Source organism: Fundulus heteroclitus, chromosome 13 (genome assembly GCF_011125445.2).
Source record: "Fundulus heteroclitus isolate FHET01 chromosome 13, MU-UCD_Fhet_4.1, whole genome shotgun sequence".
Classification (NCBI taxonomy): Eukaryota; Metazoa; Chordata; class Actinopteri; order Cyprinodontiformes; family Fundulidae; genus Fundulus; species Fundulus heteroclitus.
The window spans coordinates 29,107,700-29,133,251 of record NC_046373.1 but is presented as its reverse complement, the minus strand read 5'-3'; the positions used below and the strand labels follow the sequence as shown (position 1 = coordinate 29,133,251).

At 39.5% G+C, this 25,552-nt stretch overlaps 1 protein-coding gene across 4 annotated transcripts in view; it reads left to right on the top strand.

Moving 5' to 3' along the window:
• Positions 1-25,552, top strand: part of trappc9 (trafficking protein particle complex 9) — a 270,154-nt gene that overhangs the window by 62,946 nt on the left and 181,656 nt on the right. For all 4 annotated transcript variants that reach the window (XM_021322125.2, XM_021322124.2, XM_036145568.1 and 1 more), the window contains one exon: positions 15,763-15,915. In XM_021322125.2, the coding sequence (XP_021177800.2) occupies positions 15,763-15,915 (153 nt within the window). The remainder of the gene's footprint in view (positions 1-15,762; positions 15,916-25,552) is intronic.

Sequence of the window (25,552 nt, the reverse complement as noted above, 5' to 3'; positions counted from 1 at the left end):
GTGGCCGTGCTGTTGCACTGGGTCACCACCCTATTTTCTCTGCTGCTGGATCTGTCATGCCCCTGTGGCTTTTTAGTTTGTCTTTCATCTCTTTGTTCAGCACCTGCTCACGCCTCCCGTCTCTGCAGTCCTGCTCGCGCTGACTGCCAATGCATCTCCCTTTTTGTCTTCATCTTATTGTTTCTAGCAGGAGCAGTTTTTATTTGATATGCGCTATATGATGTTCTCATAGTTCTTCTTCTTATGGATGATTAGAATTTCATCATCAGGCAGATATTTAGGAGATACATTTTTGCTGTATGGGATAATAAACAGTAGGGCTGGGAAATATATTGAAAATTAAAAAATATCGAGATAAAAAAAAAGAATTATAAGATGAGACATCGAGAGGGTCTATGTTGCGTTATAATTATACCTTTATGTATTCTAGTAGGTTATCAGCCTTTTGTCATATTTATCTGCAGCTGTTTGTTTAAAAAATGTGCCTTGTGAGACATTTGGGATAAAGCTTTGATTCCTTTTTATATTTAATTTATGAAAAAAAAAAACATATGGAGATAAATATCGTACATCAGCATTCAGCCTAAAAATATTGAGATATTATGTTTGCTCCATATGGCTCAGCCCTAATAAACAATACTGGTCAGAGGTCTACATGCTAGATTTACAAATCTATTCCGATCAAAGTTAACAGAAAACATGAGCTTCAGACTATTTTAAACTTGGGACTTGATTATGGTGTTGAAAAACAAACTGAGCACTTCGGAAACCTTTGCCAAATTGTCTGGTAAATGACAAAAGAACTACCTTCCTACCAGACCCTTGTTCTGGGCTGAATCTCTACTCCAGTAATGTGTTGTTACCCTGGTAAATGCAGTGGAATAGAGAGGTGGGAAAAAGTTCAGTTCTACAACTGAGTTAATGCAAAGTTAATGTGAGGAATGTTCTGATCGTTGTGTTGGAGAAACTAAACAAGCTTTCCACAGACGCATGGCTCAACACAGGAGAGCTACCTCCTCAGGACAGGACTCAGCCATCCACCTGCACCTTAAGGACAGAGGACTCTTTTGAGGACCAGAGAAGACAGATGGTTTGAGAGAGCGGGAAAGGAAGCTATTTACGTAAAGCAAGAAAAAACAACTTTAAACAGAGGAGGGCGGCTCATTAATGTAGTGCTGCGTCTTTTTTGATTGAAAATAGTTTTCTTCCACTTAGCTTTACGTTGATATCGCAGAATATAACTTTATAAGAGCAGCCAGCTTCTGTCTCTCTTAACCTTTCTCTGTTTATCCATCTTTCTGTCTCTTTTATGTTTGTCTAGTATCATGTATCTTTATACATGGTTATATGTTAAAGGCTGCCTGCCTTTCTTTATACCTACTTCTTGTAGGAATGAAAATCCTACAAGAAAATGAAATATTTTCATTGTAAAGATATTAATGAAAAAGAAAATCTTTTTACAATTTGCCTGAGTTTACTATATTTTTGAGCGTAACTTTATCCAATTTTAATTCTATTACATTTGCGACCTGCTTCTGATCCATTCTGGGGTCTATCTAGCAACAAAAATTCACTTTCCAAGTATAAAGCAGTCGTATGTTTTCAGGGCTGGACTCAGGAAGGTGTGTTTTTGTTTCCAACCAACAGACTTTCGGTGATTTACGACAATCAAAGCAAATTGCATTTTTGTAGGACATCTGGAAATAGCCATAAAGTCGTTTACTTGTTGAGAACGTGATGCATTGAGTGTTAATGCTTAAAAATGATTGCGTTAAACAGACGTGATCATTGCATTTAAAAACACGGCCAACATAAGTAATGAAACATGAAACAGCATTTTCCTGAAGGAGAAAGGGGGTGACAACTGGATGCTTGACGCTTTCACAATTAACGCGGAGATTGACTTGTTGCGCAGCAACGAAGAGATTTTGCCGATAAGGTCTATCCTGTAACAGCACGCTGAAAATCACGGAGATTAGCCTCTGGTGCTGCACTATGATGAGTATTCTTCCCTCGCCTCTCAGACTCCTGCTCATCTCCATGACTGTGGCTTCTCAGCTCTGCTTCAGTTACAAACTAAACGCATTGAGCATGACCTGCTGTAGCGCCGGACTTTTTGGCTGGAGCGAAGAATGACTCCAGGGCAGTCATTCATTCCTGGTTGAACACAGGTTTTCAGTATTCAGTCACTGAAAGGGGATCCGAAGGAGACGTAATTTTCTGAAGTTCAACACTTGCTTTCTTTTCTTTTTTTGCTCCGTTATTCTTTTTTTTCAGCTTGTGGGGGGAAAAAAAAACAGTTGCACCAATAAAATAAATACTAATAGTTGATGTATTTTAAATTAGCAATGGAATCAGCAACAATGATTTGATTTTAAAATGATTACCATGATTTTTATATCATCCTTCTGATTAATGCTTGAATAAGTGACTAAATTTAGATAGTTAACAACTACATTTGCTTGGACCTGGATGTAAGGGCTGGTGATACATTCCAAAGCCTGACCAGTGTGGAACCATCGCTGTAGTGGAAACGCTAGTTTTCTCCACTGAGTAACGAATTCCTCAGTGAAGAAGACAGTGTTACCGGGTGGCACTTACGGGTGATATGTTCACTGATTAATTAACTGAATTTTTGAGTCTCTGGCAAGAAACGGTGAAGCTGGAATAGGGCAGATTTTGGTCACCAGCTGACATCTTGGTGCCTCTTTAAATCTTTCTGTTTACCCTGAACAAGAGACTGTTTGCTGTGATTTTTATCTGTATTATTTCAAGTGAGAATCACAGATTATTGTGCTATCTACTGCTGACACTGCAACAATATCATTCCCCTTTGGGTATTAAAAGGTATTATTTCATTTATTGCTCTTCAGTTTAATATAAACTGCACTAAAAAGAACTCTGTGGCATTTTTGAGCCTTGGGATGTTTTAGAAAATGTATTAAACACTCCAATAAGATCAAACGTTATACAATACTGCTTCTCTATTTGCTTTTGTTCCTTGTTGAGGAAACAAATCAGATTTATTTAATGCAGATCCAACTTTGTGTGACCTGTTCTCCTAGTAATCCAGTCACAACTCATCCTCTTTCTTTCTCTGATGTATCTGCCTGGCCCATATGAACAAAATGACTTTAAGGTGACTGTAGGGATGCAGAAGACGAGGAATAAACTCCACTTATCTCTTTGTATTCTGCTGTTGTTCCATCACATTGTGATAAGCAAACTATGAGAAGCAGGAAGCCAGTATTTATGGACCGATCTGAAGTTTTCAGAACAACTGAGAGATTGAAGAAGTTAAAAGCCTTTGGCCTGGTCGTATCAGGCAGCGTTTGTTAGTCTTTCACGGGTCACTTGAATATTCGTTCGCACTTAACATGGACACCTACCCTTAAAAATGGTGTGAAAACAGGAAAAGGCCGTGGTGACCTCCACTGATGGAGCATTCATGACTCACCAACAGCGTGGTGAGAAAAGGGCTCTGTGTGTATCCTCTGTAAAGACGATCAGGTGGATTGGAATCACTCTGTCGGTGCGTATAAGCTAATATTCTCATTGAAGTTGTTTTACATTTGAAAAGGACCATTTGAATAATGTCTATGTCTAAGAAATCCTCCATCCTCTCTCTGTTGGCCACTCTCAAAAGAAGTCTTTTCTCTTTGAAATGAAACTTTCCCGAACAGCTCAAAGATTAAAGTAGCAGTCCCTGTCTAGAATAACATGAGGAGAAGTAGCACTTGTGAAGATCTTAGCACTTACACTATCATTAGCACTTACACCACGCTATAGTTTGAAGATGGTGATTTCATACCAGAAGTGTTTAGTCCATTTAAAGGCACCTCTGAACAATCATCTGCTTACTGTGTTTGTATTTATTACTCCTGCACTGGACACAGCTCACCAATAAGCAGACTTCAATGTTCTGCTGTGGTTTTTAGTGATGGGCTATGGTTCGTTTGAAGGTTTCTCTGTGTGAAAAGTAACAGAATAAATAGCAAAACTTACACGTTACTAAACACATCAAGTGATTCGCACCAAATTAAACAAACTGTAGGTGTGAAAAGGCCTTTAAATCAAAAGGAGCAGCAGGACTTGATGTTTCACAAAAGTTTTTGGACCTGTCTAACACCTTTTCAGTCCTCCAGCATACATGGCGTAATATGAATCAGTATGAGGATGGAGAACATTAAAAAAGTTAAAAACGAACATTTAAAGACCTTAAGGGAAACAGTACAACCTGACATCTGACTCTGCACCTGTATATTACTGGTAGTTGAAGGCAATGGAGCTTCTTCTTCTTCTTCTTCTTGCCAACCAACTTAATGCAATACTGCCACATAGTGGTTGTGACAGCCTATCATAGCAGTTTATGTTAATTATATTGTCATATAGTTTAGTTCTTATACTGTGATGAATTCAAATGTTTTACTAAATTCAAATCGGTTTCCATTCCTCGGTTGTTGTTTTTAGACTTACAAGTTCAACCTTTTTTCTGTTCTTACTCTTTATACATGACTATTTGTTATTAATAGTTTGATTTAATGTTTTATTGTCCAAGTACCATAGCCCAGTATTTACATGATCTGAAGTTGCCACAGCGACTACAATTAAAGCTAACTTTGTATCACGTTTTAATGGGGGGTCTTGAGGATCATAACAGTCAGCTCAGCTTAGGTTTGGTGCATGTCACACAAGATATGTTTAGCTTTAATTTTATTTCTACAGCCCGTCAGTGCTTGTCTGTCGGTATTCTTTTCCAGCCAACTCAACTTCTACTTATTTTGACTTTGACTTTCTAAGTTTTACTTTTTTAAACTTGGCTGCAGTCAGAGTGGCAGCTTGCTAACCCAGTGCTTTTATTTATTCCACCTGCTGATGTTAGAGCTGGTCTGACCACTAAGACTGCTGCTGTGTGTTTTTGTGGCATGTCTAGGACTCAGTTGTGTCTACTGCATCCTAAACTTTTCACATTTTTACCTACCTTTACTATGAAACCTAACTTATCATGTCTTCAAGTCATTTTAGGTGATGGTTGTTGTGAAATTAGGGCAAGAGTTTCTGAGTAATTAAACTCTTGCATTCAGTTATGTGACATTAAGGAAATTAGGCCAATAAATAAATGCAATGTACTAATTCTGATACTAAAAAGTGAGCAACTGTAAAATACTGTATCTCTAAGAAACTCCTTTGACCTAGCTGAGTCCTTGTTGCAGAGTCAGCAGGCAGTAAGTTATAAATGTGTTCCAAAGGGAGGAAAGCTATGTCACCACCAACACCGGCAGAGATTTACTGACTGGCTTTAACATGTTAAGATTGACGAGAGCTGCTTTCTAGATAAGCAGAATAAGGAAAAGTTTACCTGCAGCAGAGGAATAAACTCCAGAGAAATCACTGATCTGCATTTAAAGCACAACCAGCAACAGCAAAGTGGAGCCAGGTACAGTTATATTACCTGCTGCTAATGTGAGCCATAGAAACTTTATAAGGCACAAATTTACAAAAAAAACTTCATGTTTTTGTCAAAAGGCCTTATAGTAGATAAATCTTTTATTCTAACAATATGAATTGACAGGAAATCCTTTAGAGGCATTATTGAGCCTTTGTGTAAATTGTTTACCTGCCAATACTAAATTTAGCCAATTTCAGGATCTCTTTAAAAACGATATCTATCTATCTATATATATCGTCTCCAATCAGTAACAACCCTCACACTGAAGAGTGTTGTTCTTACTATAGCCTGGCAGCGTTGCTGGTCAGCATTCAGGAAGGATTAAGGCTAATAAAGCATTCTGGTCACCAAACATTTTTTGTGTATTTCAACAAATAATATAAAAGGTAAGCAGTAATCATTTTTTTTCTGTCTCTTGTGTGATGTGGATGCTGAATGTCTGAGAAATCAGTTTGATCCAGGGAAAAAACAAGGAAGCCCAACAGGACATTTCTTCTCTTCTTGAACTTCCGTGGTGGACACCAGTACAAATGATTCACAGCTAAAGAAGAATGTTAACAACTTATTTTCATCCTTCTTTTTAACAACACTGTGTAGTTGTTTGGGTTTTATCCTCGCATCAAACTTGGAACCCTTTGGGACCTCATTATTACATTTTCCATGTGTTAATATAGATGTTTTTAGGTAAGTAAGTCTCTTTATTCATGATGTTGATATATATTTACATTTCCCCGTGAAATGGAAGATAAACTATCTTCTACTTTTTAACGTATTCATCAGGGACATCAGAAAAGTTAAAATCTGGGTGGCCTTTGAATTATTCTGCAGTACAAGGTTATTTTGCTTTCTGGTTCATGCTGGACTTTAAAAAAAACATCTTGCCATGCTCTCAGTTTTGCCTGCGAATGCTTTTTGTCAAAGCTTTTACGTTCCATGAAAGAAAAGTTCAGCCAAAGCACACGTATTTCCTCAGAGGAAGAACAACCTGGTTGGTTCTATGATACAATCCAACGGGCTAATTGCATTGCAGAGCAATTGATCACTTGGTCCTTTTCTTTATTGTTTTTGTTGCTGTTGCAACTAAACCCGCTGTGGATTCCTCTGAAGTGCTGTGAGGAAAAAAAAAAGTCTTAGACAAAGTTATGAACTCAAACTTTTTAATAGGAGCTTTATTGAAACGGCTACAAAAAACATTTAATCTTTTTACAAAGTCAAAGATGTTCTGGCACCTTTTGATTTTAGTGATGTTCATTTGGAGAAAAGATCCGAATAACCTTTTGACCACCTTTAAGTCTACACACATCATAACAAACAGTGTACGGAGGCAGAATTATATTGCAGAGGAAAATATTATGTAATATGATGAAATGACAAATGAAAACCATTTATATATAAATTATATTTGTTTATTTTGACCTTTTCTCAATGTCTGTTGCTGCAACTAAAAACTGAGTCAGAAAGACCTCAGATTTTAAAAAAGTGCATTGAAAACGATGAAGTTATAACACAAAATCCGATATGATTAGATTACCATGCTCATCATACCAAGAGATTTGGGTGCATCCTGTTAAAAAAGCAGCAAAAGTCAGTACTACATGAAATAGTTACTAAGACATTCTGAACAAAGCCTCATGGCTATAGCATAGAAAATGAGATCATGTTAGCTTCATCTTCTCGGCATCTGCAGTTTCCCGTTCTGGCTAAAAGAAACAGCCCGTCATCTCAACCATATCTTGACACTTTGTCCAAAACTGCTGTGGAAATTTGCATTTGTCTGTAGGTCCATCAGTTTATGCCCCTCTAAACACCCAGACACAGTTGGATGTAGTAATTGCACAATAATTACAATTATAGGAAATGTATCAACTTATAAAAATAACATTAAATCCTATCCTAAAACAACAGGTAAATCCCTCAATGTTGTTATAAGTACTACAAAAAAAAATAAAATAAATCTTCATAACTTGAGGAAACATAGAAAATAAAATTTACACACAGATTTGCTGCTTTTACTTTTTTTTATGCACCTAATAGTTTCATATCATCAAACAGATTGTTTAACTGTGATTGGTCACCAAAGCTGATTTGAGTTTCCTGATTACTGCCAGTCTGTAGAATCTAGGAACTTATTGAAATAGTACCTGTCTGACAGCATGAAGGAGGCTAAACGATCTCAGAAGGCAGCACATGGGGCTCAGGTTTATAACAGTTAAAAAAACCTGCGAGGGAGAGTCCAGCCATTAACGTCTTTCTGCTAGGAAAGGCTTACACAGACACTTCTAGGCCTTTGGACTTGGGTGAGCATGATTCTCCACAAATAATATTTATTTTATCCTTAACTAAACTATTTTAGCGCAAAATGTTGGGGGGGGTGGGTCGACAATGGAACCTACCACTGACAGTGAACAAGCTTCTCTCTGTTATTCCTTCCCACACATTGGAAGTTGAAGCAGATTTATTGGCAACTACTTTTAAATATAAAGCCAACACATAGAGGGGCATTAGGGGCCAATTTTACCCAAAGCTGCTGGTGAATTGATCAGCTCACCGGTTTATTCATTTGTTTTCCTGTTTGGGCTCACCACCTACTGACTCTTCTCTTTACACTGGCTTCTCGGGTCTGCCTTTTCCAGAGTCTACTCCCTGCCCGGCTTAGATCAGCTTTTCTCAGTTCTGTTTCACATTTGTTTTTGAGTTTAGGCATTGTCACGAGCTCCAACAGTGACTGCAAATCATATTCATGGTGTTAATACATCTCAGTTCATGTGGAAGTTTGCAATTGAACAATATTCCCTGCCCAACGCATTTCTAGTGAAAAGAAAAAAGGTTTTGTTTACATTCTGCTTTTGTCCCAATGGGAGCAGCTCTTGCCCACCCAGGATAAGGTGTTTATTTCTCCAGATAAGGGGAAACGTGTCATGTGGATTGTTTCTTTTCTATCATCTGTTGGGAAACTATTTGCTTAACTACTAATACAATTCAAAGCACGGACAACAGAACATTTATTTTCATTGTGTGCTGGTTCTGTTCCTTTCTCTGAATGGCCATAAAGGCCTTACCAAGAATCCAGCCTCTAGGTGCCCATCTGGTAATATAAGAAACATTATTTCTGGTATATTTCTAATTTGCACTTTACATTTGCTTATTACTGGCATCCGTCTTGTTATTTTTAGGCTTTAATTATTTATCCTAGCTGTTCTTTTGCAGACTGAGATGAACATACAACTTCAACCCTTTTTTCAAGACAGGAATTGTGCTCAAAAGCTTGCATGTATAATTGTGACCCTGTTTACAAGCTCCAGTCCAAAACATGCAAACATGTCCCTTAGAAAGTTGGAGGGAAACTTGACACTTTTAGTTGCCATCAACAAGCTTCTTGAATAATTCTGACCAGATATTAGTTTTTTTTTTTTTTTGTCAGGCGATGGTTGAGCTTATTTGAATTGATGGTTCATGAGAGCTCATAAATTATTGTTACGATTGAGGTCGGGGCCATTCCGAGGAGAGGCACGGCGGGTTTATTCATGTAGCACCAGTCATGCACAGGGCAGTCCAACGTGCTTTACAGAAGATAACAAAACTTAAGTGTAAAAGCAAAGCATCAAAGAAACAGATGTTGAAATACAGATATTAAATCCAAATTTAGTCTGTAAAATCACGCTTTTACATCAGGTCTTTAAGCAAAAATTGCTTTAAACCAAAATTATCAGATTTGAAGGAGCCACCAGCTTTTGCACAGCGCAGGTTTTCACGGTGTTTGTTCCAGAGCGTGTTTAGTTTGGCTCCTGGGAATACTAAGTAATCAGGACTCTGAAGACCTGAGGGGGCCACATGGTTCGTTCCTGACAAGCAGCTGAGAACTGTATTTAGGCCCAAGACCATTTAGTGCCTTAAACACCAACAGCAGGATTTAAAATCTATTCTTTGACAAACGGGGAGCTGGTGGAGTGATTGAAGAACTCGTAAGATGTGGTCCATTTTCCTGGTGATGGTCAAGACTGTGGCAGGTTTATTGATGAGCTGCACCTGTCTGGTTGACTTTTAAAGAGACCTTTATTAATAGCATTATAATAATGTAACCTACTGAAATTAATAGCATGAACAGTTTTTTTAGTTCCTTATTTATTGGGAAACCTTTAATCCTGAAAATGTTTTCAGGATGAGTAAAAGCTGACTTTATAAGCTGACTTCACGTTTGGCAAACTTGAGATTTTAGTACAGAACACCAATGTTTCTCGCCTCATTGAGCTTAGTTAAGCACCTGTTTGTCATTCCATCCACTTGACGTTATGGACCGTTTCCACTGCCAACCAAAGTTACCTTCTACATGATGGACCGCCACCGTGCTTGGCAGTTGGTTCTGAGGTTTTAATGCTTTACCACCACATTTAAACACATCTCTTGTCATTGAGGCCAAATATCTCTGTTCTTGTCTTATCTGACCAAAAGGCTTTTCTCTCTCTTTGCTGACAATCTGCAAGTCCATGTTGGATAGGTCATTCTACAACAACAAAAACAAAAAAGGGCTTCAATTAGCAACTGAAAGCCAAACATGAATGACATTCACGCTGATGAAGAGCATAAGTAAACTTCTGTCTGGTACAGTACTGCTGTGGCTTTATAATCTATCCCCGTTAGTTGTAATATCAATAAATCAACTGCTCTGAATTATCTTGAACTCTAAATATTGTTTAGGGCTTCCTAATATCGCTAAAGAATTTAACAGAATTGCTGCGGTTTGAAAATCTTTGTTTTTTCTACATAATGCGTGTGTTTCAGCATCCCTAAACATGCCTCCAATGTGTTTGACCTTGATTCTGAAATCCTTTAACAGCAGCACTGCAAAAAGGGAACTAAAAGTAAGTCAAATTTTCTCGAAATGAGTGTGTTTGTCCTTGATTTCAACAAGTAAATCAGATTATCTGCCAATGGAATGAGGATTTTTACCTCTAAAATAAGATAATTAGACATCCTGCACTTCAAATTAGATGATTGAGAGGAGTTGTTCCTATTTTAAGTGCAAACATCTTATTCCATTGGTAAATCACCTTATTTACCTGCTCAAATCAAGGGAAAATACACTGATTTCAAGAACATTTTACTTTTAGTTCTCTTTTTGTTGTGAGTGAACAACTAAAATATACTCTCATTTATTAAGATTTGATAAAATTTTGTTTAAAAAGAAAAAAACGCAACTTTTAAAGTGTTGAAGCAGACAATTTTCAACTTATGAATCTGATGAGATTTAAAAGCAACGGGCCACCATTGTAGGCCCGAGTGACCAAAACTTTGTCTAAGGCAGTTCCCAGTACAACCATACGGCATAAACAGGGTACAACAAAGACGTGTCAAGGCCCTCCTTCTATTCTTTCTTGCATGAGAAATTTTGATCTTAACATATCAGTCTAATTCAGACTTTTTATGTTCTTAAAAACAAAGCTAAATACCTTTTACGTTTTTATCCACTAATATCCTGTCTTCCATCTAGGCCTTGTATCTATGTATCGCATACATTTAGTTGAACTCTAACATGAATCGTAACAACTTACATAAAGTAGGATGGTGTTCTTGTCCCTTTCATGTTGTCAGGCACTGATTTATTTCTCCCAACAAAGTTATTTTCAAGCTGCTTCCTTTTTACTTCTAGATATACATCTGTCAAGAACAGTGCTTGGGGTTGTTGTCTTTGTTCGGACGTACCTTTCATCTACCGTACTCTGGACCTGCTGATCCTTTTTCTTTCTTAGGAATAACCTGGTATAGGCTTTGGACAGATAACAGCTGAGCGTCTTTCTGTGCTGCTTGATTCTCTTTGGGAAGTGAATGAATAAAAGATGAGAGCAGCCTTAACAGGAAAACATCTGTTGTGAAACAAACAAAACATTACTCTTTCTGCCACGGCGCAGACACAGCCATCTTTTAATATATGACAGCTCCCCATTTCTCTCAAATGCATGTATATACAAAAGGGCTAGATGGATTACAAAAGCCGTCTTCTAATACAGTAATCTGTCATGTGACATTTCACAGGGGTGAAAATAAAGTGAGCTGTCTTCGATTCGCTGGACATTGAATACTTCTTTGTCCTTGCAACCATGTCTTCTGTAAACGCACAATTTAATTTAGCTTTCTCATTAGATTCTTGGACAGATCCAAATCTAATGTCTCATGAGGACAAACTATGGCACAGCACGCAGAGTGAAAACAGCAGATTAATACTGGTCCAGTGATTTTCACTGCAGAGCCATCACCGAGATCAACTTTTAATCTTTTCTCGCTTGACATTACCAAGATTTCTTTATTGTTTTTATAAACAGCAGTTGTTTTTAAAAGTGCTGTAAATAAATTAAAATTGTTTGCAAAGCAATTATCTTCCAGATTTGGCAAAGTTAACTGGCAACACGATAGCCTACTTAGGGGTCAATCACAATTTTCCATAATTCAATGCATCAAACACGGTCCACTATGCAGAAAACATACCTAAAAAATTAAAAAGCATATATGGATAACCTATATCACTCACAATTGCATGCAGTGTTTTGTGACGTCTGTGGCCTCAAACAAATTTTTTAAGGCCCAACAATACGAGACCAAGACCAAGACCGAGATTGGGGGGGGGGAGAAACGGCCTCGAGTCCGTTCGAGTTTGTTGAAAACTGAGAACAAAATTCCTGAATGTTTTATATTGTACATATACATGTTTAATAAATTTAGCAGGTTTGAGGATTTGGATGGTACATGAGATGATTGATTTATTAATTTGTAATTTAAAATCAACTTTGTACATGCGACAAATCTCCAATGCAAACCTTCTGCTTAAATGTTGTCTCGTCATATGTGCTTTTCTCACATGTGACGCAAGGTTTTTTTTGATATCTCAAACTGTATCCTGGTTAAGGATAAAGTGTGAAATATGTATTTTTCTCCTCTCCCTCCCCAAATGTGGCTCCTATCTTTCCACAGAGTTAAAGGCAGCGCCTTACCTATGGTAACCGCGTCAGGCAGGGTCATCTGGAGCAAGGCCTCAGTCAATCATTCCCCCAAAATGTTTCTGATATATGTGATGGATAGTTTTACTGGAACTATAATTTCCCTCTGGGATTATTAAAGTATTTCTGATTCTGATTAATATTTATTCAGCCATTACCCACAAAGGGAGCGATCAATGAAACATGGTTAACTGGTTCACGATTCAAAGATAAGAAAGAGTCCGGGAAAAGTGGCATCCTTTGGAGAGTTCAGAGGCGTAAACCACTCATGAGCAACGTTAACAATATCTTCTTCATTCTGGTTTTTGGTATCAAAATATCACCTTGAGGGTTGGATAGCTTGTTAATACCCTAGTTGAGTTTCAGAGCACAAATATGAGCCAAACAAATGTTCAGTGACCAATGATTGGAACCACAACATTAGTTTTCAGTTAAAAAACATACTCTATAGGTTAATTCATTTCAATGTAAAGAATTAAGAAGCAAAGTGGGGGTCGTGAGTAGATTTCTTGCTGATGTGCTAAAAAGATTTAGTATTTCTGTGTTTGTGAGAGCGGTACCAAAGTATAACTTTACATTATCCTCATCATCCCACATTTTAAAGCAGGGGAAGACTTCATTTTTTTTTTGTAGGTGTTCTTATAAAAATACAATCTTATTCTCGTAATTTTACACTTTTTTACACTTTATTCTCAAAGAAAAGAAATCCAGCATGCCAAAACGGGGTCACCGGTCTGTGGGACTGTTATTTTGGGGGTCACAGGCTGAAAATGATTGGGAACCCTTGCATTAAGGAACCTTAAAAAATCCTGGGGCATGAGCTCTGGTTGTTGTGCTTATCAAACCATTTTTTTTAAGAAGGGGGCACGTGGTAGGGCCCTTAATGCTCTCTGCTGTCTGCCTACTACTTCCATGGCTCTGTGGTCCAGTTCTATGTTCATGCATTTAGTCTTTTCTCAAAAGTGACAAATTACAAATGAAGATGGAAGAATGACGTTCTAAAGTTCACACCTGGTCTGTGTTTTCTGACACCAGTACATCAGAAGGAACGTTGAGGATTTTTAGGCCATCTGAAGTAGGGCTGGGCGATATGAAGAAAATCTAATATCACAATATCTTTGGGCTATATCACGATATCACAATATGTTCAAATAACCTTGTAAAACAAATGTCATTTTTAGCCATATAGTGTCTAAAGTCACACTGGTATAATATTTCAAATTAACATTTACATTGTTTTCTTTGAAATTTGAATGCAAAATAAAAATTAATTTAAAATGTTTTATTTTAAGCATTTTTTAACCATCAGCTGCACATAGAAGCTTTTCACAAATTACAATATTGCCACATTATGTCTCTTTCCGTGGTCAACACCGGACCTTAAAAAAAGGAACATCCCAGCGGCCAAAAGGAAGACCAAGTAGAAATCTATGACACAAAATAAACCCGAAATAAAAAGGTGCTCTTTTGTGCTTAAAATGCAACAATCCCAAAAACAAAAGTTTATATGGCGAATCAACTGACCAGGCACTGCTACAGAACAAAAACAGTCTGATGGGTGGTATTAGTGCACCTCAAAACTATTTAAATAACAATTGCCCTTTATGTGATAGATTTTAAACACTACACAATAGGGTTAAACAGGAAAGTTGCAATCACAGACGGCAAAACCCAGATTCTGTCTTAAATAACCCTGAAGAAGAACAGTCCCATCAATGCAAAATGTGCATTGATGAGTTTCTATGAAGTCTGTGCCAAAAACACAAGCCTGTAAACAGCTTCAGGTCTAAGTGAAGCCCGGTGACATTCTTGTGAAAATTTGCACTCGATAGTCGCAATAAAATAATTTTGACCATGGTGTGTAGGAAAACTCGAGATACAGCGAGTATATTCGATATGTTGCCCACCCCTAATCTGAAGCGCGATTTGTTGTCTGTTGGATCCAACCAACTAGGACAGCTGGCCTTTGTCTGACAACAGCCTTGGCTACCCATGACCTTTTGCCAGCTAGCCACTGCTCCTTCCTTGGTCCACTTTTAATGGATGCTCATCTCTGCAGGGCCACAGTTTTGAAGGAGCGCCAACCCTGTCGGCGTGAAATTACAATTTGGCTCCTATTAAACCTGCTCTAATCTTTGCCCTTTCCATTTTTCCTGCTTCACATCACATCAACTTAGAAGTCAAAACATTAAATTGTTAGCTAATATATCCCACCTACTAAGAGATGCCAAACTGAAGAGATAAAAAGTAGTTTTCTTTTGTCTGATCAGTTCTGATCAGGGTTTATCCTCTTGAGTTGAATAGACATGCCTCCTAAGCCTAAACGGTACATTTATTTCATTCAGAGAGGTCGTTAATGTTGCAGGACTTCTATTATGGACCAAATTACATTTGGCTATGATCAAAATTGGAACAGATGGAGATTTGTTTTGTAAAGACTTTTATGATGTTATGTCTACCGTCGAACCTGTCCATTAAACGTGTTCGCAAATCTTTTCTTTGAATGGAAAATAGGGAAAGTTTGTTGATTAGTTCCCGCTTCAGCTCTGAAGGGAGAAGCCAATCTGAGACCGTTCTTAATTTCTCAGGGCGGTTCGGAAAATAAGACATAAAGGATTTCTGTCGCCGGTCGTTTTGATTAGTTCAACATCTCGTGCATAATTAATTGTGATAAAAGTGATGTTATCCGATATCCAAGCTCTCTGCTTGTTAAGTTCCTGAGCCTGATGATGCACATCTGAGTGAATGGCCTTTTTTGTCACTGAGATGTATTTTAAATCACCACCCCCACCTTCCAGGCCGCTCTGTCTCCCACTTTTTCACTTTTATTTCAACCCAAGAGCTCCGACTTTATGAATAATTAAGACGGAGTGTTATTCACTCAATGTTTATTTAATGGTGCCGACATTCACATCCTCTTAGAGGATTTTATGGCCTTTGGTGATGAATCGGGGCTGGGACGCGTAAGCTGTTGTTTTTGCAGAGAGCTCGCGATCTCCCGCTCTGCCGTGCTCGTGTGTCAGAAAGCGGCCGCTCGCCGTTCCTACAGCGTCTCTTCCATCAGGAGTGGCTCACCTGCACGGGCACAACACATGCTTTATTCAGGTGATGTTTCATTCATTCACCGCTGCTGGCTCAAGTGGATGCAGCTGAGTCATTCGTCTCCGTTAGACGGGCCGGGAGGCATAAATTAAAGTTTCAGGTTTTGGTGACGGGCATAGAAAGCGTCACGGTGACACAGGCGTGTTTTGTAGCCTTCGACTGGCAGCACGTGCAATTAACATCCTCCGTTTTTTTGTTGTTTTCCCCCTTTTGTTGATGCAGACAAAGTGTTTGGCAGATTTCTCAGCTGGGATCTAGAAGAGGCATTACGTCACCTTCCACTGAAGCCCGGCCAGACTGTGACTCTGAGCATCAGCATCAAAGTCAAGCTGGACTTCTCCGGTCAGGAGAACCTGCTGCCGGACCTCAATGATGGTGAGTGGACACGTTTGTTGCATCCTAATCTGAACAGTCTCAATCAGTGCCTTGTAAAGCGTTCTAACCCCGCTAAGTTTTCAGCCTTTTTTTCACATTGCAACCATAAACTTCAATGCATTTTATTACTTCATTATTAAACCTTTATTTAACCTGATAAAATGCCCATTAATCCTGTTTTCTCTTTGGGATAAATAAGGAAAGGCAGCAGCACAGATCACGGTGGACAACACATCCACACTTTGTGTCACATGACGAAACATGCTTTTGGTTTTAGCCATCTTCTTTAGCTCCATCTCAGACTGATTGGTTAGTATAACTGTTCAAGGCTGGTGACGGACTCTCAATTAGATTTACATCTGGGCTTTGATCGGGCCATTTTAAAACGCATGCTTTGAACTAAACCCTTCTATTGTAGCTCTTGCTGTGGGTTTAGTGTTGTCCTGCTGGAAGGTTCAACCTCCAACTCCAGTCTTTTGCAGCAACTAACACTTTTTGTCCCCTCGTCTTTTTAGCTCTATCCATCTTTCTACCAACAACCCCACATCACGATGCTGCCCAAACCATGCTTCAATTAATTACATTTTTCTGTCTACTCCGGTCAGAGTTTGCTAGGTCTGCTACATGGCTCTTAGCAGACTGCACACTTTATTCTTCTGCGAAGTCCATATTTATGGAGTTAATACTAAAAGTGGCCCTTTTGACAGTTTCTTTAACCCAAGCTGTGAATCTCTGTAGCTCCTCCAGAGTTACCATCTTGACCCGGCTTGTTTGTTCAGGTAGACGTTTAAAGCCTGGGGTGTTGTTTTATAACCACACCCTGCGGTAAACTTCTCCACGCCTGCCTGCTGTGTTCTTCTGAGATCTCGGCTGATCTGTTTTTACAGAGATTAAACTCCACACAGAAGGACTTAATTAGGTGACATGTGTAGGAACTGCGTTTTATTCTCTGCTGTCAAAAAAAAGGCTGAAAACAAATGCCAGCAGCACTTCACGTTTCCTGAATATGAAGACATTGAAGAGGCCATCTATCCTTTTCCTCCCACTTCAGTAATCACACACTAGTAATCTAGTAATCCCCTTAAAACATATTAAACTTTAATGCATTGACATTGCTAATTGACTTGAATGCCTTAACCTCTGGACGTTGGACAGAAAGAAGCCAGTTGTTGCACACTGGATCAATGTGTGCTTCTGTACTTGTTTGTCTCTCTTGTTGTGTCTCTGCTCTGTCTTCTCTAAGCCCCAGTTGGTCGAGGCAGATGACCGTTCATACTGAGCCTGGTTCTCCTGGAGGTTTTCTTTCCCTTAATGGGGAGTTTTTCTTCCCACTGTCGCTTCATGCTTGCTCAGTATGAGGGATTGCAGCAAAGCCATGGACAATGCAGACAACTCTCCCTGTAGCTCTACGCTTCTCCAGGAGTGAATGCTGCTTGTCGGGACTTTGATGCAATCAACTGGTTTCCTTATATAGGACATTTTTGACCAATCTGTATAATCTGACCCAATCTGTATAATATGATTTAATTTGACTTTGTTAAGTGCCTCGAGATGACATGTTTCATGACTTGGCGCTGTATAAATAATATTGAATTGAATTGGAAAGAGAGCAGATTTTCCAAGCACTGATGCAGACCTGTCTCTCCGGTTTATTAGTTAATCTTGCACAATGAGTTTCAGAGTGTTTGCTTTGACTTACACCATTAGTACAACGCTTTTGTGCCCGGTAGAGGAGAGATCCTAAAGGTTTCCAACACAAACGGTGAGAAACCAACTCAGTCAGTGGGTGTGTGGACAGCCTGTGCTGTCTCCCCCCTATGCAGCTGCCTGAGAACCAGCTCTGGCACACGACCTTCAGTGTGCAGAGCAGAGAAGCCAGTCTCACCCTGCGTCTCTTCACCATAACGAGATGAAGACATGAACCATAAGCTCACAGTCAAGTGATTAGAGAAAGCAAAGTTCAACCCAGTCAGGAGATTTTAGCAAGAAACACGTTGCTCCATCGCACTGAGAAATATTTGCATGCCTTCAGTTTTAGAGCCGTTATCTAATGTAGATCTACAGTAATGAACATTTAGCTGCAGTCCTTGTAATCTACCTCCTGTAATCATACATACAGGGCCTGGAAACATTTGCTCTGCTGTTCTAGATCGTTATTATTCTTACCAAGTGCTTATGCTCCCATTAGTTAAACAGGCTGTTATACATGCACCCAGCTTGTTATAAGGACCCTGCCTTTCCTGTTTAGGATTCAGCAGCCATAGGAGAAAGGTGAAGGTCTCTGCCTCCGAGTTTCCTTCCTCGCTCTTACAGTAGCCCCATCACCTCAGAGCTAGATTTGATCAGTTTGAATTTTAGAAAAGCAGCCAGACCCCTCTCCCCTACCTCCAAGCTCATTCGGTGTGTTCCCCCACCACCCTCTGCCAGAGTTCATTTTCTCGCCTTCCTGTCCCCTTGCAACTGTCTGTTCCTCCTCCTTCACAGCGCTGAGCATCTTTATTACAGACTCTATGGGCTGATGAATATTAATACGAGAGGGCTATGGACCTGCGCCCGCGTCGCACAGCTTACTTTTGAGGCCATTTGCATGTGGACTCATATGCCCGGGAAGGCATGGCAGGCGACGCAGCAGTGCCACCCTAGACACGAAGTCATTTGAGCGACACGGTTTCAGCGTTTTAATTAGCCCAGTAATTATTGAGGCCCTGAATTAAGGAGATAAGATGTTTCCTCCAAAACAGGAGCTGTGAATGCAGCCGTTCTGGTGACGTTATGGCTTTGCAGTTTTATCCAAAGACATTTGATGCTATCTAGCGTACAATACATAATGTGGTCATGTTAATTATGTTGGGTTGGTGCGCTGATTAACCTGTATGCGTAACACTGTTGTTACGCTCCGGTCCGTGTCTGTGTGCCTCTGTGCAGGAAGATTAGAAAGTTTGCCGCATTGAGCTAAATCTTCACCACCGTATTGTTGTTTTTATGTACAAATTTCTGGCATAATTGAAAATGGTAAAATAAGAGTGTGCAGCTTTGGTATAGTCCCATCACACAACTATACCGGCTGAAGCTCTTTTCACATCACAACCACAGACGTTAGAAGAAACCAGCAGAAAAAGTGCTGTTGTAGAGGCTCAGTTTTCTTCTACAAATAAAAATCTAGAAAGCGTGCTTTGCATTTGTAATCACGCGCCAGTTTGGAGGAAAATACTGTCAACTTTTGTTTAAGGTTTTGAGAAAATAAAACAATCCTCGAAGCATTCTCATAGTAGACGTCAAACAACCAATGCAACCCTAATAGTGGTTATTTATTAGTACCAATGGAAACCAGTAGTTGCCACCTATTAAAAGAGCTTGTACCAGACTTTTCTGCATTAATGAGCAAAACAACAACAGTATTTTTAATTGAACAACCGGGGGTCTAAATTCGATCCTGAATAAATCTGTTGCTTTGCTCAGCTCCCACCAGCGACGCTTAATAAACAGGAAGAGTTTCGACAGAGCTGCGGTGAACGGATGTTTTACCAGCTGAACTTGGAGAAACCGGTGTCAAAGTTCTGCAGCCTCTGTTGGCAAAATCAAATTTAATATTTAACAAACCAATTTTTTTTAGGTCGGTGATCTGCATTTAAAACCTATTGTGAGCGGCGTGTGTAATTGATTTTCTGCACAATATAAATATTTATCATGCAGGGAAATGGTAGATGGGTCAAACAACAAAACATGAATAAAAAATAATGAGAACAGAGAGCAGCCGCAGTAACATCTGCAGATAACTGCGAGCATGTGGATGAATATGGAAGACGATGCAAATGAATGGATTCCTCAGCTCGGCTCAGGTGGAAAGGTCTCCGCTCTCCCTTCTGTAGCTGAGCCGCCTGGGGGGAAATGAGAGTTCACGTCTTGTGAGCCTCTCTGGGCTGCTGGATGGTGCGTGTTCGCAGTAGCTCTGCTCTAAATTTACCAGAACTGTTAGCTCAGATATGTGGACGGCTGTTTTGACCAAGGTCTGGCTGGTACTGTCGGCGGCACTGGCGTCGGACGTGGTTGCCTCTTTAATTGTACTTTTCAGAACGTTCACACGTTCTTTCTGAAATACAGTTCTGTCCTTGAAGATTCCTCACCTTTAAACATTTTCACATTTTGCCATATTACCACAAACGTCAATGTATTGATTTTATAGACAGCAGGAAGCAGGAATGACCATTTTACATGATTTTCTACGTTTTTGCCAGTTCAACCAGAAAAGCTTGCCATGTATTTGCCATCAGTGCCCTTTTCTAATAACTCTAAATAAAGTCCCGTGCAACCAACTACAGATGACTTGTGTAATTTAATCACAGTGGAAATAACAGCTTGCCTGTGAAGGCATTAGAGGTTACGGCAGTAAATAAATAAGATGCATAGACCAAGGAACAGAGCAGGATAGGTCAGGGAGAAAGTTTATATATATAAGGCAGGGTTAGGTTATAAAACAACATGCCAAGCTTGAACACCTAACAGAGCTCTGTTCAAAAACCGTAAGCCTAGCAGGATAGGGCCGTCCCCCTAATCTGACAGGAGGAGCTATGAGAGCATTAATCAGCGAAGCAGCCCCATGGGGACTCTGGAGCAGCTGCAGAGATCTGAAGCTCAGGTATGAGAAAAACAAAACGCAATAATTATTAGTGGTGCCCTCCACAAAGGGAGTGTTTAGAATGGGTAAAGGTTGCGAGAATAACGCAGTACTTAAAGGATGCCACAGATTAGATGGAGTTAAATACCAGGCAGAAAACCTGGGGCTGAGGTGGAGGTTCACCTCCTTGTAGGGAAATTACCACACAGATACAAGAGCAACAAGACTGAAGCATATCCATCATGTTAGAATGACCTAGTCAAAGTCCAAACACATCCGATAGAGAGTTTGTGGCGAGAGGTTTGCTAATTCTCTCCATCCAACCTGCCCGATGTTGAGCTATTCTGCAGAGAAGAGCAGGTCAAAATGTGTGCGCCTCAATGTGTAAAGCTGATGGAGCCTTATCCCAAAAGACTCACCGCTGTATTTTCAGCAAAAGCTGGTTCTGCAAAGTGCCGACTAAGCGGGGCTCAATACAAATGCATCCATCACTTTTCAGACGTTTACTTGTTAAATTATTTAAAGCAATGAGATGTTCCCTTCCGTGTCGCTACTCTGTGACAATGCAACAATATCGGTCAATCATTTAGAATCACAAATAAAGCAAATGGGAGTTTGTGGCTGTGTAAAATTACACAGCTGGAATGAATATCTCTGCAATGAATCGTGTAAGTTGTTTATTGGTGATTTTGTATGTCTTTGTGGATTTGTTTTATGCCGATAATGCCTGGCTGGAACACAGTGTTCTTTGGGCTTCAGCAGGTGTGGAAGGGAGAGACGAGACTTAAAGGAGGCTGAATCTTCCCGATTTATCCTCAGACGCTGTTTATCTCACATTTCTCGTCCAGCTTGAGACCAGCACACCATAACTCATGATCTGATGGGACTGATATCATCACTCAGGACTAATGGGCCTTGACTTCCAGCGTGCTTTATTGTGTTAAATGGTGTGTGTGTCGAAGCTAATGACAGCGTGAGTGAAGACGATGCCGTGCACTGCAGCTTGTATTTGCTGCTAAAACACACTAAAAAACAAACAAACAGTGAAATCGCATGAGTAGTTGTATAAAATAAAGAAGCGCGATTGTTGGCTTAAAAAACTGTAAGCGTCACTTTTGGGCACAAAACTGAATTCTGGTGTGGATTACAGCAACAAATTGCCACACCAACTGGTTGTCAAGGAAGTTAGGGACTCAAAAACGGGAGAAATAAACAATCAGAGCGAAGTTGATGCTTGGAAAAGACACACAGCTCTACCTGCTCGCAGCTACAGCGGTGTGTGTGAGTACACCTTCAGCTGCCTGCAGCAGACTATATGGTGGATGAGAGCTGCTGTCCATGTATGAAATGGAGTGGAAAAAGACTGCAGTCAAGTGTGCCAGTGGCTAAACCCTCGGGACTGCCAGCTAGCGCAACATTTAAAGAGAGAAAATATCTGCTCTATTTCATTTTCAGTGTGCTGTCAAATTATACTACCTGAAGGGTCAGAGAAAAGTCATGAAAAGAAAAAAAAAATGACCATGAAGGCATTACTTTAGCTGTTATCATACAGTAACTCTCGAAGTAAACATTTTTTTTATGTCCTCACCACTGCAAATCAGAACTGTACTTTTAGGCTTTCTGATGTGTAGAAAATAAAATGTCAAGGAAGGATCTAGGAAATTGCACATCTGCCATGAGTTGTGCAATTTCATTTTCAAGGAGGTCTTATCACCCTGGAGCATTAGGATCAGAAAACACCCGGGCTAAAGACGAGGATACATAGTGCTGGCCATGATGGCTTTATTGGTGAAGATATGTAAAAAGCGGATAAACAGATAAAAATCTTTTCTTGTATTAGCATAATGTCACACAAACAAGTGTGGAAACCTCCAACCTTAATAATAGCAGTAAATATTCTCTACACATCCAGCGGCACAGATCTCTGCCTTTTTAAAGGAGCAATAAGCAAAATTTCATTATTTTAGATAGAAAGGACTAAAAATAGTTTTGTGAAGAACATAAGTTTTTTTTTGAGATGGAGTATGGTTAAACGTCACACACCACCTCTCTGTGGTGTTCTCCAATCTCTTGTTTACATAGCCGGGCCGGCCGCGCGTGCACGTGAACAGCTGTCACTCAGGGCTTAGCCCCTCCCTGCCCATAAAATGCCACCGTGGGTCGCAGAGAGTATGGCCATCGGATCAAAACATTCTCTTGCCAATAGGACAGCATGTAGTCATCTGGCATTTCACAAGGTTCAGGCTCACAGAGAGAGGGATCTTTGACCCTTCCTCTGCACAATCTCCCCAGCTCATCCAGAGTTCACGGTTCCTCGCCTTTTCTTCATCATGCCCTGCAGGTTTTCTACAGGATTTAGATCTAGGTAATAAAATGGTCCAGCGAGATGCATGAAAGATGATTTCATGTCTGGTGAAGCATCTCTGTGTTGATTTGACCAAATGTTTTGAATCATTGTCCTTCCTAAAGACCCAATCCATTGTTTAAATAAACAATGGTGACATGCCTGCTGGTGGATTTTTAAGTCCAGTTTGTCCGATCCATCTTCCTTTATCTGCCTTGTAAAATTATTATTTTGTAATTAAATGACAGAATTTTCTTTTGCTGCCCCATTCTTTACTGTCAAAATGTTTAATTTGAAGGTGTACATCAAAGAAAAAAAACAAATTACGCCCGGAATGGAACAGGAATGCTGAAAAATCAAAAGTCAGACATATTTTATTAGTGAACAGGTGTTATAATTACTTTTTATTTTGTAATTGACATCCACTTTGCCTAGGCTTTTTATTGCAATTTTGACGGGGCAGTGCCCCCTATTGACAGACCAGGACTGCTTAAAAACATTGCTAAAAATCTCGGCTTGTCATGCTCTCTTGCTTGGGTTTTCATTTAGGGGATGGGCACCAACCATTTGTGACCGAACCAAAAACAGTTTGGGCCAATTACGTTTCAGTATTAGGGTTTAAGCGGGTCATACCGGTGCAACAAAAGTAAGAGCGGTTGAGCTCACAGCCATACTAAAATAAACTTTGCAGTACAGGAGGGCACCTGCATAGCTGCTGCTATCACATCTGTCTTGTAAGAATCCACAATTTGTTCTTGGATAGAAGAACAGCAAGAAGTGCCTTGACTAGCTTACCTTCTTGTTTTTTTCATAAGCAGCTGCTGCTTATGTTTTAATTTGATACCAGGACAGTTAATATCCCTCCGGGAGAGAGACAACAAACGAGTCGTCTCTACTGGGAGGATAGAGTGGTTGCCCTGTTTCTAACATAAAGCCAAACTAAGCATCACTGTTATATTGAATTAACTTACCTGCCCAGCAGAAAGCCTGCAATCTTCACATCCGTCTTAAATCCCCACTCCCTCATGAAATATCTCCACCTGGTATTAATGGCTACACTGATATATCCTCTCATTTTCTCCCCGTTATTACATCTTTTTTCTTTTCTTGGCTACTTCCTCGTCCCTCTCGTTGGGCAAAGAGTATAGATGGTTATCTATTTCAACTGAAAATACCAAAATATTATGATCTATGATCGTTCTCTGCTTGTTTACACTCCTCCTCCACTGACAGCACATATGAGACAGATAGGGAAAATGCGTATGGCTGACAAGTTTGTCCTCTTTCGGCTGCTGAAATCAGAAATAGAGACCCAACATGGCGGTTCTCAGTGGGTGCACCGACACCTGTGTATTTAGAAACTACTAATTCTAAGATATGTGAATGCTTTTTATTATTTATGGGAGGTTATTAGACTTTGCCAGAATATGTAATCAATACTTGATTTTTGCTAATTAAAAGCCAAATTAGTTGGACACTGTCCCTTTAAGATTGAACATGAAATTGAGTATTGGGTATATTCTTTACAGATTCAGTTACAAATTTTAATATCCTGCCATCCCTAACAATAAAATTTTAACCAAAATATTAACCCTCATATTGATGTAACTTCATACAATTCTGTGTACTTTCAGATATATTTGTAAATTGACTTTAATATGCAGCTAATTGTGACCAAAATGGAACCTGTAACATTCTGTTGAGATACATTTGAATAACAGCAGTACAGCCATCCTTCAGACATGAGTTCAGCTAAGGAAGAAGGATTCTCAATAATTCATCGCAATTCTAAGCTGTTTTCTCATTATTTCCAACAAGAAACTCTCAGTCTTTGCTGTTGGGGTGAAGAGCTGCCAGTAAGGCGGCCTGTGATAAAAATGCTGAGTTCACCCAAATCTCCCTGGGGCCATCAGACAGAGAACGAGACAGATACTGATTGGTAGGTGGGTGTAAGGGGGGGTGATTGCGAGGCAGTGCCATAGTTAATCACAGCTCCCATTACTCACATAGTCCCTGTGCCACAGGACATGCAGAGTCCTGTGTACCTCCTGAAACAGGACACAACTCATAGTGGAGGATTCAGATCATAAACTGTTTTTTTTTATCATTCTTCCTGCCTTTTCAGTTTAATCTGTTAAACTAGGTAAGAGCACATTACTGTCACTCAAACAGTACAAACATTTAACAAGTACTAAATACAAATGTTCCCCTCAAACAGAGATTGTAAACACAACTCTGTACAACTTTATTTAAAAAAAATATCTTTGGAAGTATTTATAGTTGTTACAGTAAGTCCTATTACTAAGTTTTGAAATAATTAACAGAAATTTATTAACTTTATAATTAAATTAAATATTGATCCTGCTGTTTGTGGTTTTTAAGATATTTTCTTCCACTCCTGGTATTTAGCTGCGACTCTCTAAAATCTTGCCCCTACATTCAAGTTGGATGATAAAATGCAAACTGTCATTTTTACTTGTGTGACTGATGTGAGTGGGGAAAATAACATGGGGTCCTTCAGTCCCCAGGCTTACATTGTCATTGTGCCATTGCCAGCATTGTATACTCCTCAGTATTGATATAGTTCACAGACGAAATGAGCCTCAAAGCTTCGTCCTATTAGACCTACGCATCCAAACTGAGTACTGTATGTTTTATTTAGCCAAAATGCTTAAATT